Source organism: Spinacia oleracea, chromosome 2 (assembly GCF_020520425.1).
Source record: "Spinacia oleracea cultivar Varoflay chromosome 2, BTI_SOV_V1, whole genome shotgun sequence".
In the NCBI taxonomy this organism is placed as follows: Eukaryota; Viridiplantae; Streptophyta; class Magnoliopsida; order Caryophyllales; family Amaranthaceae; genus Spinacia; species Spinacia oleracea.
Genome location: NC_079488.1, coordinates 67,083,986 through 67,099,180, shown reverse-complemented (window position 1 = coordinate 67,099,180; position 15,195 = coordinate 67,083,986). Strand labels below are relative to the sequence as shown.

Genomic DNA, 15,195 nt, shown 5'->3' with positions numbered 1-15,195 from the left:
TTCAAAACGGCCGTAAATTTAGCGACTGCTCTACCCCCATTATGACTAATTAGCAGTCGGTAAATACCCGACTATTATCAAAATAAATTTTAAATTTTAATAACCGCTTAATTAATATCTCCGACCAATAAGCGGTCGCTAAAATAAAAAAAAATAAAAATAAAAAAGTAACTAATCATATGACTTTTACTGACCAACTTCCCTTTCTCCTCCAAGGTCTGCAACCATTCAAAAAAAATAAAAATCAAAATTGGGAGAAGCGAACAACCCTCACCGACGCCCAGCCCCACCCCTCCAAGGCTTACCCAGCCGCTCACAACCACGACGCAGCCGCTCACAACCACGACGCAGCCACCCTAAACGTCGCCGCCACCCAGCATTGAATTGGGGGTTTACTCGACCAGCTAATTGGGAGAAGCGAACAACCCTCACCGACGCCCCCAGCCCCACCCCCAGCGCCGCCAGCCCCAACCTCCAGCGCCGCTGTTACTCTTTCTCGCGAGCCGTCGGCACATGTGTTTGTTCAATTAACCAGGTAATCTTAGTTCCTTTTGCTTTATTGATTGTGGTTCAATTTTTTCAAACCCTAACTTTTTTATTGTGGTTCAATTTTTTTACACAATTGAAACCTTGGTGGCCATGAATATGATGAACCCATCATCATCATCATATGAGAACCATGATCATCAACATAATAATAACTACTAGTATTATTATCTTGTTTTACTTTGTTGTTGTTGTTATTGTCGTAGCAAAAAGAAGTGTTGTTTGTATTATCCATGGATAATTATTTAAGAAGTAAGAAAGAAGAGAGAAGTTAGATAGATGGTATTTGGTTGAAGGATGATATTAATGGAAGCATGTAGGTGGTATTTATGAGCAATCGAGTTTGAGTTTATAGTAAAAGGGAAACCTTGGTTTTTGGTTAGTTTAGGTTGGGGTTTGAAACTCTTCCTAAATCTGGAAATGCTTATATATCCAGTAGATGTTCTACTTCCTTGTTATCTTATCATTTACTTAATTACTCTTATCTTTCTGTATCCATCATCATTTCAATTCACTAAGATGTATTCTTGCTTCCCTATTTATGGTTGACCGTTTGACCCATCACATTTAAACAAAAAAAGTAAGCATATATGAGTCAACACTTAGTTGTACTTATCGATGTGCCTAAAATATCAATTGTTGTAGTTGATTGGACATTAGTGATCGATCAGCTAGCACAAATTAGAACAAGGTGCACTCTATTGTATGTAGTTCAAAATACATTCATATTTTTTTCGGCTTAAAAACACATACTTATATAGCATATGTAACAATGTACTTTAAAACTTTAAAAAGTGTTTTTAATTTGTACATATGTGCTTTTAAACTACTTCTGTATAAAAATATGCTTTTTGAAGAGTTTAAAACGAACTGATTGCATGTAGTTCAGTACCTTCTACAGTTCTACCAATTGATCTTAATAAACCAGGCTAATGTTTATAAAAATGTGCTAAGGATAAAAAATGTGTTAAGGAAAAAAAAATATAGTGGCTAATGTACAACTAAAGTATAGTCAAGAACATTATAATGGCTAATGTTTTAAAAAATGTGCTAATGTGATAATGTTTTTAAATATGTGCTAATGTTTATTTAAACTGTTTAATTTATTAACTTTTTAAATTCATGTATTGATAGGTAATTTTGTTGAATTTGTATGAGAAACAACAAAAAGTAAAGAGAATATGTTTCCATTTAGAAAATTATTTGACGAGATAATTGACTGCTTATTTAGAAATCATCGAGCGTTATAAAGTTACCTAGTGATGATTGAATTTATTTAAATGTTAGTTAGACGAAATAGTAGGTTTAGTGCATGATTGGTGTGAGATGTGTAGGGTGTGGTTAATTAGTAACATGTTTTTTGTGAGATGTGTAGAATTTGGTATCATGAAAAGAAGAGAGCGTAGTTGGATGTATGATAGACTCGACGGGCGCAATCTTAAGCCCGACTTTCTCAAGGGGGTTGGAGAGTTCATTGAGTTTTGCAAAGAGCATCCAACATGCAATGATGGTGACAAAATAAGATGCCCATGCCCCTTGTGTGATAACAGGCGTTTTCATGATACTGAAACAGTTAGAGTACATTTGTACAAGAAGGGGTTTGTTCGTAATTACTATCAATGGATATGTCAAGGGGAAAGCTTAGTAGAGTCCTCGCGTGTTCAGCCAAATCAATATCGGGATATGGTTATTGATGCTCTTGGAAATAATCAAGAGCATTTGGTGAATGAAGAGGGTAATTCAGTTGAAGAAGAACCAAATGATGAAGCTAAGAAGTTTATAGACCTTCTAAAGGCAGCTCGAGATCCATTATATGAAGGGAGCAAACTCTCTGTGTTGGAGATGGCATCAAGAATTGCAAGTTTGAAATGTGAATTCAACTTACAACACAGGTGTGTGGATGGGTTTGCATCTTTGATGAATGATGCGATTCCAAATAACAACCAAATGGGTAGAACTTTCAATAGCACAAAGAAGGTTCTTGAGGGCTTGGAACTTCCTCAAGAGAGGATCCACACATGCCCTAAAGGTTGTTTGCTCTTCTGGAAAGGCGATGCACAGTTAGATAAATGTAGAGTATGCGGAAGTGATCGGTATAAGAAGACTGCAAAGGGTAAGCTTATTCCAGCAAAAGTTCTAATCTATTTTCCAATCACACCGAGGTTGCAAAGGTTGTATGCTACCAAGAACATTTCGGAGGATATGACTTGGCATGCCAAGAATCCCCGAGTTCAAAACACCTTCGCACATCCTAGTGATAGTCAAGCGTGGAAGCACTTGGATACAACCTTTCCTAATTTCGCATCAGAGCCACGAAATGTCAGGCTTGGTTTGTGCACGGATGGATTTGCCCCCCATGGTAAATTTGGATCCTAATATTCATGTTGGCTAGTTATTCTTACACCATACAACTTGCCTCCATCGATGTGTATGAAAAGACCATTCATGTTCCTTTCTTTGCTCGTTCCCGGTCCTAAAAATCCTAAAGGAAACTTGGATGTGTACATGCAATCACTCATTGAAGAGTTGAAACAGTTATGGGAGGTTGGGGCTATGACTTATGACATCTCAAGCAAGCAGAATTTCAACCTCCGCGCAGCCCTTTTGTGGACTATTAGTGATTTTCCTGCATATGGAATGCTATCTGGATGGTCCACGGCCGGAAAGAAGGCTTGCCCTTATTGTATGGATAAAAGCAAGGCATTTTGGCTTGAACATGGAGGTAAAGTTTCATGGTTTGATTGCCATCGACAATTCCTTCCACATGATCACCCTTTTCGAAAGAATAAAACAGCTTTCTGCAAAAACAAAGTTGAAAATGGCATGGGTCCGCATATAATGTGTGGAGAAGAATTGTGGCAATGTGTGAAGGACTTGCCTAAAGCAACTGATGGTCCTGAAGCTCTTAAGAAGTTGAAGAGTGCCAAAATGGGTTGGTTCAAACAAAGTATTCTATGGGAACTCCCATATTGGAAGGATTTGCTTCTTCGTCACAACTTGGATGTCATGCACATTGAAAAGAACTTTTTTGACCAACTCATAAACACTGTGATGGATGTGAAAGGTAGCACCTCGGACACCACTAGTGCAAGGAAAGATATGGCTAAGTATTGTAAACGTCGGCAGTTAGAGCTTGGAAATGGAAATCAAACCATGCCAAAAGCACCCTTTGCACTTGACAAGGCTCAAAAGAAGGTGTTATGTGAATGGGTTCGAGACTTGAAATTCCCGGATGCTTATGCTTCAAATTTGAGCAGGTGTGTTAATCTTCAATCATGCAAGCTGTATGGAATGAAGAGCCACGATTGTCATGTCTTCATGGAGAGGTTACTTCCGGTTGCTTTGAAGGAGTTGCTTCCCTTGCATGTTTGGAAGGCAATTACAGAGATTAGTCAATTCTTCCGAGACTTATGCGCCCCCACTATCAAAGCGAGTGACATAGATCGCTTGGATAAGAATATAGCTGAGATCTTGTGCAAGCTAGAGAAGATTTTTCCACCTGCATTTTTCAACTCAATGGAACACTTGCCAGTTCATCTTCCACATGAGGCAAAGGTTGGTGGTCCCGTCCAGTACAGGTGGATGTACCCATTTGAAAGGTAATCAAAATAATACAAATTAGCGTAAATAAATTATTACTTTAAATATCTTATATGTTTACTAGTAACTATTAATCAAACTTACATAATTTATAGGTTTCTTAACCATTTGAAGCGTAAGGTTGGAAATAAGGCACGTGTAGAAGGCTCCATATGCAATGCTTACCTAATGGAGGAGATTTTGAACTTTTGTTCCCACTATTTTCAACCTGAGGTTGACACCAAAGCAAGGGATCTAGGAAGAAATGTCCATTCGGTTGTTGAGAACCAACATGACGTTAATATCCCCGAGATGTTCAGGGTTGATTGTGGTCGTGCACCTACTAATGGCCGTTTGCGCTTCTTGCAAGACATGGAGTATGATCGAGCACATCTTTATGTGCTTGCAAACAGTGGCATCTTAGGTGAATATGAAAGGTAAAAAACTATAATTTAATTATTGTAAACTCTTCTAACGACGTATATAACCTTTATTTCCTTAATTACCATAGGAAATTTGAGGAGCACATTCTCCAAACTCAACCTCACATAGTAATGGAGGATATTTGGAGTAAATGCGAAGCCCAGTTCCCTGAATGGTTTAAATCACATGTGAGATTAATTGTATTTTGCTTTTATTCATAAACAATATTACTTACACTAGTCATTGAAAGGAAAAAAAAATTACTAACTAATTCTACGAATTAGGTTCTCCGGTCTTTGAGTCCTAATGATGTGACACGGGCGCTTGCGATGGGCCCCTCTAGACAAGTAAGGACATGGAGCCGGTTCTATGCGAATGGATATAATTTTCAAACTCATGACTACGGCAAACACAAGTCAACTATGAATTATGGAGTGTGTGTACAAAGTCCTGATGAAGTTGACTACTTTGGCATTTTGGAGGAGGTGGTTGAACTTTCTTATTGTGGTAAGCTTCAAGAGTACAAGACAATCTTGTTTAAGTGCAGCTGGATGGATTCCGTGAAGGGTATGAACATTCATGAACAATACAAACTTCTTGAGGTCAATCATTCTAAGAGATACCCAAAGTATGACCCGTTTGTATTGTCTTACCAAGTTAGTCAAGTATACTTTGCACACTACCCCAGTTTGAAGAGGGATAAAGCCCAATGGTGGGCTGTGTTTAAAACTAAGGCAAGGTCTGTGATTGATGCTCCGGTTGACTTAGACTTTCTACAAGAAGATGCAAATGAGGTTTCTTCAGCTCTTTGTGCTCCAGATGAGATCCCAGATTATGAAGATCAAGATGATGATGATGATGATGACGATATTAATGATGGTGATGCTGATAGTATGAGTGATGAGGATGAGGATGATGAAGATGAGGATGAGGATGATGGTGATGATGACATTGATGATGATGATGATGACGATGGTGATGATGATGATGATGATGATTCTGATGGATACGACGATTAACTTGATCTTGCTGATTTTGGTCCTATTTGGTTGTTTAATTTTAGGTTCAAGAAATATTATGTAGTTGTTTGGTAAACTTATGATTGGAATTTGACATGTGTTGTCTTTTATGATTGAACTTTGAATTATGTTGTTGTTCATTGAACTTATCATAGGTCAATCATTTTGGTTGTATAAATTTATGTTTGTTAGACAATCTGTAGTTGTTTGTTACTTGTTATTAGGTAATTATATATGTAGCGTAAGTTTATTAATGTTAATGCTTGGTTTGTGTTCCATTCAATAAACAGATGTCCAATCGATGAATTGTCTTTTATGATTGAAATTTGAGTTATTTAAACTTGGTTTGTGTTCTACTAAATAAACAGATGTCCAATCGAGGAGAACATTCAGCCATCCGCAGTCGTTTAGGTGCACGTGGAGGTGGTCGTGAAGGTGGTCATGGAGCTGGCCATGGAGCTGGCCGTGGAGGTACTACACGGGTGACCCAACCCTCACTGGATACCTACTTTGATGATGACGAAACTCAAGGTGAATACTCTGAAGAGGTGGTACCTGATTCACAAGTAAATGAAGAAGCTGAGGATTCTGGAGTGGTTTGGATGGCACCGGGTGAACTTTGGTAAGATTTAGAGTTACATTTTAATTATTTTATCTCATGTATGAATTTTGTAAACTAACGTTACTTGTGTTATTTCCTATTCCACTATGTAAGGTTTGATCACAGTTCCATTTCGCGGGATATTACTAACGTCATCCAGAAATATTTCAAGAGTCCTTGGACGTGTTATACCAAAGTTGACAAGGATACAAAAGATCATTGGTTCACTCTGTTCAAGGTTTACACAATTTTATATCATGTAATGTATCACTTTTTATTTTTCAACTTGCTATAATTGTAACATAACAAAATATCCCTTCTTTTCTTTTCTTTTGTGTAGAGGACCTATAAATCGTTGCCTGAGTTTGATCACCTTGCTGTGCGTGATTACCATGCAAATGCATATAAACGGGTTAAGTACATCCACTACCAAATAACAAGAAAGAGTAATGGAAAGAAGCCAGATTGGATGTCTGAGAAAGTGCATGCAGATATGATGAAGCACGTGGATGATGATGAATTCAAGAAAAGATCTGAGCAGGCTAAGAAAAATAGAAGAGGGGGTTCATTAACCAACAATGTTGAACCATCACATTTCCAAGGTTCCATTTCCACAACTGAGGCTGCAAAGAAAATGGTAAGTTTAATAATGTAACTAAATTTCATTTAACGTTGTTACTAATTTGATTATTTACAAAAATTACTTGTATAATTAGCCGAAGGAAAGTGGAGGTGTGATGCCTACAGCTGGTGACTTATATTAGAAGACACACACGAAGGAAGTACCGGGTAAAGGGAAAGTCCCTTGTAGTAGCAAAGCAAAGCAAATCAAGGTAACTTACTATTATTCTTATTTCTTATCAAGTTCGAACAAAGCTTATGAAACACGTTTTAAGTTTGAAATCAAGCCTTAGTTCTTTTAGTTGAAAAATGGGAGCGAAAATGCCTTATTTGGTCGATATAGGTCCTATATCGACAAAATATGACTTAAATGTGCTTAAATTGATTAGAATGAGTTTTATGAAGCTTGAATATGCCACACAAAACATGTAAATGGTTTGAAATGACAAGTTTGGTTCCTTAGCTCAAAGTTGGGTGAGAAAATGACATTTTAGGCAAAATATGACCTATAACGAACAAATAGGCCTTAGATGTGATTAAACACATTTGAATGTGACTTAGCAAGTTCAAACAAAGCTTATGAAACACGTTTTAAGTTTAAAATCAGCCCTTAGTTCTTTTAGTTGAAACATGGGAGCGAAAATGCCTTATTTGGTCGATATAGGTCCTATATCGACAAAATATGACTTAAATGTGCTTAAATTGATTATAATGAGTTTTATGAAGCTTGAATATGCCACACAAAACATGTAAATGGTTTGAAATGACAAGTTTGGTTCCTTAGCTCAAAGTTGGGCGAGAAAATGACATTTTAGGCAAAATATGACCTATAACGAACAAATAGGCCTTAGATGTGATTAAACACATTTGAATGTGACTTAGAAAGTTCAAACAAAGCTTATGAAACACGTTTTAAGTTTAAAATCATCCCTTAGTTCTTTTAGTTGAAACATGGGAGCGAAAATGCCTTATTTGGTCGATATAGGTCCTATATCGACAAAATATGACTTAAATGTGCTTAAATTGATTAGAATGAGTTTTATGAAGCTTGAATATGCCACACAAAACATGTAAATGGTTTGAAATGACAAGTTTGGTTCCTTAGCTCAAAGTTGGGCGAGAAAATGACATTTTAGGCAAAATATGACCTATAACGAACAAATAGGCCTTAGATGTGATTAAACACATTTGAATGTGACTTAGCAAGTTCAAACAAAGCTTATGAAACACGTTTTAAGTTTAAAATCAGCCCTTAGTTCTTTTAGTTGAAACATGGGAGCGAAAATGCCTTATTTGGTCGATATAGGTCCTATATCGACAAAATATGACTTAAATGTGCTTAAATTGATTAGAATGAGTTTTATGAAGCTTGAATATGCCACACAAAACATGTAAATGGTTTGAAATGACAAGTTTGGTTCCTTAGCTCAAAGTTGGGCGAGAAAATGACATTTTAGGCAAAATATGACCTATAACGAACAAATAGGCCTTAGATGTGATTAAACACATTTGAATGTGACTTAGCAAGTTCAAACAAAGCTTATGAAACACGTTTTAAGTTTAAAATCAGCCCTTAGTTCTTTTAGTTGAAAAATGGGAGCGAAAATGCCTTATTTGGTCGATATAGGTCCTATATCGACAAAATATGACTTAAATGTGCTTAAATTGATTCGAATCAGTTTTAGGAAGCTTGAATATGCCACACAAAACATGTAAATGGTTTGAAATGACAAGTTTGGTTCCTTAGCTCAAAGTTGGGCGAGAAAATGACATTTTAGGCAAAATATGACCTATAACGAACAAATAGGCCTTAGATGTGAGTAAACACATTTGAATGTGACTTAGCAAGTTCAAACAAAGCTTCTGAAACACGTTTTAAGTTTAAATGTGCTCCATTTAATATATTTTTTATGCATGGGTGATAATCATTTTAATTCTTGTAGGAAAACTATGAAAAAAATGTTGCTGAATGTGTTGAAAAAGGCATTGCTAAAGATCCCAACCAAATCTACTTTGAGACAGTAGGTGGGAGAAAGAAGGGAAAGGTCCCCGGGCTGGGTAGTGGAGCCTCTCTATACTTTGCACCATCTAGAAGGGGTGGTAGTTCTTCTAGCTCATACACCCCATCTATTTATTCTCAAATGTCATCTCGATTGGAAGAGACTCAACAACAGTTGACCCAAAAATCCATTGAGCTTGAAACAACAAAAAATCAGATGTTAAAGGCTATGGAGGACGATCTACTTTTGAGGCAAAGGGAGAGAGAAGAAAGAGAAGCAGAGCGACTAGAGCACCAAAGGGAGATGGAAAGGGAGAGACAAGAGAGAGAAAGGGAGAGACAAGAAAGAGAAGAACATGCCGCCCAGATGAAAAAGGCAATGGAGTCTTACGAGCGGATGTTCAGTCAGTGTACTGGTTTTCCTTTCTCGCAGTCGCAGGACCCTCGAGATCCAACCGGAGGCGGGACACCTTTGTGTTAGGTAGTTAGTATTCTTGTATTAGTTTGAACTAGTTACAACTTTTCGTATTAACATGTTTGAACAACATTATGTGTATTATGAATCTTTGTTGTATGACTTTGAACGTGTTTAATATTATAACATCGAGCAGGTTTCATACGATTTTACAGAATTTATATAAATTCGTATTTATACAGGCATATATAATATTTACAGGTACATATATAATATTTATACAGGCATATAATACAGGTATATATGCGATTTTACAAAATTGGCTGCAAATGATATTTGCATAATTACCGACCGCAAAGGCAGTCACAAATTTAGTGACCGCCACAAAAGCAGTCACTAAATTAGTGACCGCCACGAAAGCAGTCACTAAATTAGTGACCGCCATGAAAGCAGTCACTAATTTAGTGACCGCCACCAAGGCAGTCACTAAATTAGTGACCGCTACCAAAGCAGTCACTAAATTAGTGACCGCCAAAGCGGTCGCTAATTTAGTGACCGTCAAGGCGGTCGCTAATTTAGTGACTGCCTTAGCGGTCACTAATTTAGTGACTGCTTTGGTGGCGGTCACTAATCCTGTCGGTAAATTTTAGCGACCGCCTTCCAGTTGGAGTTTCCTAAATTACCGTCCAGGTGAAAACTGACCGCCTTTTTGCGACCGATAGCGGTCGCAAAATCTTTTACCAACCGTTTTTCGCGTTTTACCAACCAATTTTAGCGGTTGGTAATTAATCAATTTCTTGTAGTGGAATAACAAAGGCTACCTATCACCCTTAGATGACTATAAGTAGCTTCCTTTTTCATCAACCTTTTATATGGTGTTTTTCAATTCAAAACTACAGTAGGTAAAAGATTAATCAAATGTGTTGCAACTAAAATGATTAATTAACGAGAATCATTCTTATGCTGGTAGAATGATTCTCGTTAATTCAGTCTTAATGAGTATTCACGTTTACTAAGGGCATATTTTTTTGCTTCCTAAATCAGTGCTACGAAAAATAAATTCCATTAGCAGAGCTTTCTTGTGATATGGCAATGCTCAGAGCTGCAAATTAGGCTATGTAAGTTGGGAGAGAATGTGTGTTTCTAAGAAAGCAGGGGGCTTGGTTTTAGGAACGTCGTGATTTGGAATAATGCAGCTATAGGGAAACTAGTTTGGCATGTAGCTCATAAGCAAGATTCTTTATGGGTTAAGTGGATGCACGAAGTGTATGTGAAGCATGACAGATGGTGGACTTACGAAGCTCCACCGAGTGCAACTTGGGGTGGGAAATGTATTTGTAAAGTGAAACAAATGTTGAAGCATAACTTAGGATGCAATATGTGGAATACCTCACAGAAATACTCCATCTCTAAGGTTTATGCAGCTTTGCAAGGTCCTCAGCAAACCAAGCAACGGTATTTCATAGTTTGGAATAGACTTACCCTCCCTAAGCATAGATATCTGATGTGGATTATAATGCATAATATAGTCCAGACTAGGAGTAGATTGAAACACATAGGGGTGGCAGCGAATGATAATTGCGTTATATGTGGTCTGATGTCTGAATCTCAGGCTCATTTGTTCGGTTTATGTGATTATGCTAAGAAATACATCAATGAGATTACGGCATGGCTTGAAGTCCCGTATAAATCTACGAAAGTCACATCCTTGTGTACTTGGATCAGGAAAGGGTACAAAGGAACAAAATGGAGGAAGGGTGTGCTACTTGCTGTTGTTGCTGCTACTAGTTACCTGATTTGGCAGGCCAGGAATACAGGGCTCTGGGAAGGCTCCATCCCTAGTGTTCAGTATACGGTAAAGAACGTAAAATACATAGTAAACAGAGGACTACTCATCTCATAGGTAGGAAAGTAAATACAGAAGATAGAGAATGGTGCGATAAATTGTAAAGTGTTAAAGTGTAAATACAGGGTGTTATTTTTGCGGCTTTTTTTAGCCTGATCTTTTTCCCCAAGCTACTTAGAGGGGTCCCTCCTAGAGGGTTTGTTCTAAGTAGCTAGCCTATGGTGTTTGGTTTTGGATGCTTTGTTAATACAAGTTTACCATTTAACAAAAAAAAAATACATTCACCCCAAAGATAGCTAGACATCCCTGCATGGATTTTTAAAGCCCTAGTTGTCTCAAGAAGAAATATATACTTTCTTTCCACCCTTGCATTCTGTTGAGGTAATCCTGCTACACTTCTTTGATGACATATCCCTCTATCAGCAAAGATCTTCCCATATTCCTGCTGAAATATCTCAGTACCATTGTGACTTCTTAAAGTTTTCACTTTTTTAGTGCCAAAATGATTTTCAATAAGGGAAAAGAATGCAAGTAAAGTTCCTTTCACTTGCTCTTTGTTGGACAAAAAATGTGTCCAAGTAACCCTGTTGTGATCATCAACTATGGTTAGGAAATAAGAGGCACCTGTCAAAGTCTTAGTTCTGTAAGGCCCCCAAAGACCAACATGGATCAAATCAAATACATTCTCTGCAATAGTTTTACTAGGAAAAAAAGGAAGTTTATGATGCTTAGCAACAGAGCAAGTGTCACAATAATATTCCGTCAAACCCTTACATATGCAAAATTCTAAATGTTGCATTTTTGACAAAGATATATGCCCTAATCTAGCATGAATCGGTCTAGGTTGACTACATTATTACATTCATTTCTCTTTTCTTCTCTTTCTTGTCCATCATCCATAGACATTTTCCCAAAATTATTCCCATAATCACCATACTTGATCAGCCTGTACAGATCATTCTCATTCCTTCCAATCACCTCACTCTTCTCAATGGAAGGGCCCTGTAAGATGAATCCATTCTTATCAAACAATAACTTAAATTCTCCTTTCTCCACTAATTTACCAACTGATAACAAATTATGCTTGAAATCACTTACATACAACACATTGTGCAAAGTTACTTTAGGTGTTAAAGTCACACTCCCCATTTCAGTCACACATTTTAACAGTTCCATCTAGTAATCCCACTCTTATTTTTCCTTTGAAAGTTCTTATGTTCATCATGATAATTCTATTCCCTGTCATTTGATCACTTGCCCCTGAATCTATCAACCAAGTTTCAGACTTAGAGGTAACTTTATTTATAGCAGCATTAGAACTACTTAGCTTACCTGCAAAGTTGATGTTGTTGTTTCCAACTCCACCTTGATTATCCTTCATTGCTCTCATCACTTCCTGAACAACAACAACAATCAGGTTAATGTCTTATTTCGATCCACTTCCTTCTGCACCTTAAGAGATGAAGTCCAAAGGGTTTCCTTCCATCTGTCCTGTTACATCTATTCTGTGTACGAAATTTGCAGCTTGCTTGTAGTTTCCTGCATTTCTCTTTCCCTTTGGGATATTCTTAAACCAATCAGGATATCTCATTATCTTTAAGAATTCATCCCTCAAATGTCCCTTCATTCCATAGTAATCACACTTCTTTACATCCTTCTCTATCTTCTCAAGCCTCATTTTGTTGTAATCTTTCTTCTGAAAGTTGATAAGAGGTCCAAGGCTTGTGTTTTACCTATTCACAGCCAAGGCACTCACTTCATTACCAACATCCATTTCTCCTATCAGTTTCTTCTGTCACTCAACCTGGAGAACTAGGTTGTATGCCCTATTGACATGCATGAGTGGTTCTCTACTCAAGAAATTGGTTTTCTGCTGGTCATACCCTGAGTTAATTCCCATCAACAACTTAATCAATCTGACAGTTGCTTGTAGATCAAGCATTTTCTTTGCAATGTTGCAAGTGCATTTGGCTATGGCACCACACAAACATTCAGGCATTCCTTCAAGTTCAGATATCTGATCCCATAAACCTTTCAGCTTACAATAGTTATCACTCACACTAGAATTGTTTTGTTCTTCTTACCAAAGTTCTTTTTTAAGTTGAAAAAGTTGAGGTGCATTTGGTTGTCCATACCTTTCCAGAATCTCTTCCCAAAGACTTTTTGTTGACTGCATAGTCACTAGACTTCCAGCTATCTCAGACTTCATAGTTACAAGCAGCCAAGATTTGATCATGTAGTCATATCTAACCCATTTCTGTATTTCATCTTCACCTCTTGCAGGTTTAGGATGCTTTCCTTCCATGAAAACCAGCTTGTTCTTGGCACCGAGAGCAATTTTGATGCTTCTGCTCCAGTTTAAGAAATTGTTCCCATCAAGGATGATACTACCAAGTGGTGTAGAAGCGTTTTAGTTCACAGCAATGAAGAGGGGATCTTTGTAAGGGTTTAGTGCGGGGTTTTCATTTGCTGGTGCCATTGTTGTTGTTTTAGAAAAAGAAAGCTATCAAGAACAAGTCTTTAGAAAACTTTCCTTCTTTTCTGGGATCTTTCAAACAACCTGCTCTGATACCATAAAGAAGTTTTCAAGACTTGATTTCAGTTTCTGCTCTGAGATTTTTTTCCCACCAAAATGTTTTTTTATTTTTTACTTTAAAGTAAATAAATTACATTATGTTTTTTTAGGAAACTAAGATAAAAATATATTTTAATTACCATAGATGTGTACTGCATAATACTTCGTATATTATTGGAGGAAAGCTAAATCAATATTATTTTTCCTTTATGATATAATTTTATTTATGTATTATTATAACTTTTTAATCTGGTAAGAAATATAAAAAATATTGATAAATGAATTTCTAATGTTAGTCTACTATTAATAATATAATACATGGTAACTGGTAAGTAATAATGTTAATTAAAATAATAATACATGGTAAGTAGGCTAACATATAAGTTTATTTATCAAGATTTTACTCAATTCAAAATATGTTGTATTTGACTAACTCGGTTATGCTCGGGTCTTTTCGAAAATTAGTCTTGAGTCATTCGAGTTTGGTTAACGTTGTTAGATCGTTCTACGTACAAGTAAACTTTGCATAGTAATATGCAAATTTAGTTCATTTGAATATTTTTTTACACAACTTTGAATTTATACTTTTTCATATATCCTTTTTACTTTCATGTTTTCCTAATATCACAAGTCTTTTAGTTACTATTAAAATAAAAAAATTGTTTTAGTAGTAGTCGTGCGTTGCACGGGCCCTAAACTAGGTAATTAAAAAATACACTGAAAACACAACAAAACAAAAACAAGTACTATATTTCACTTCCCCTTGTACTATATTTCTCTTTTCCATTTACATTATTCCACTTTTCTATACAAATTAATCATAATTTGTACTTTATTCCACTTTTCCATGTACTATATTCTATTTTTCTAAAACCCATGTTTTTAGTCAAACGGGACTATAAATATGAGACGGATGGAGTAATAATTTTTAATAGATATAATAGTGAGAATTTATCGGCCAGGTTTTGATTTTTCGACACATTTTTCAAAGCATAACAAACTTTGTAAAACGAAGGTAGTATTGAGGAAGTCTTAATCTATACTGGGTATACCATTGAAATGGTATACTAATATTCTGCATTTTTATTTAGTACCAAACCACATAGTTTAGTATAAAAAAAGTAGTTGTATTTTATCATGTAATACCAAACAACATAGTTTGGTAACATGGTTTCATTTCTATTTGGTTCTAAACAACATAGTTTGGTACTCACAAGTCAAATATAAATGTTATTTATCGTGGGCCAGACTCAATTTATTACATGAACTTACCATTTAACCCTTAATATACCAACTGAAGTTACTATTTTGCCCTTAGTATACCATTTTAATGGTATACCTAGTATAGATTCAGAAAACCTCAGTAATATTGGACTTACTTTTATTGCGATTCTTCATATTTATTGCAAACCACATTTGAATAAGAATTTTAACAACTTCATATAGATACTCTATTTACCAGTCTGTTACGAAGTACTTCGTATATACCTAGTACGTACATCGTAGTAGTTAATTACGTACGTACGGATCAAAGGATATGTTATTTAAATGATATCTGTTTGGGCTCCCAA

The 15,195-nt window shown here is 36.3% G+C and overlaps 3 protein-coding genes across 3 annotated transcripts; 2 read left to right on the top strand and 1 right to left on the bottom strand.

Moving 5' to 3' along the window:
• The first annotated feature begins 1,932 nt into the window (after positions 1 to 1,932).
• LOC130467489 (uncharacterized) lies at positions 1,933 to 2,922 on the top strand. Its single transcript, XM_056836005.1, has one exon. It carries the CDS (start codon positions 1,933 to 1,935, stop codon positions 2,920 to 2,922), a length of 990 nt encoding a protein of 329 aa, XP_056691983.1.
• Positions 2,923 to 2,970: 48 nt separating this feature from the next.
• On the top strand, positions 2,971 to 5,567 carry LOC130467488 (uncharacterized). The gene is made up of 4 exons (XM_056836004.1): positions 2,971 to 4,145; positions 4,242 to 4,562; positions 4,637 to 4,736; positions 4,833 to 5,567. The coding sequence occupies exons 1-4, from the start codon at positions 2,971 to 2,973 to the stop codon at positions 5,565 to 5,567; spliced, it is 2,331 nt and encodes a 776-aa protein (XP_056691982.1).
• Positions 5,568 to 11,260: 5,693 nt separating this feature from the next.
• On the bottom strand, positions 11,261 to 13,354 carry LOC110779043 (uncharacterized). Its single transcript, XM_021983573.2, has 6 exons — positions 13,185 to 13,354; positions 12,854 to 13,109; positions 12,548 to 12,745; positions 12,382 to 12,445; positions 11,902 to 12,116; positions 11,261 to 11,818 (listed from the first exon to the last, which is right to left on the bottom strand). The coding sequence occupies exons 1-6, from the start codon at positions 13,352 to 13,354 to the stop codon at positions 11,261 to 11,263; spliced, it is 1,461 nt and encodes a 486-aa protein (XP_021839265.2).
• Between the last annotated feature and the right edge of the window lie 1,841 nt (positions 13,355 to 15,195).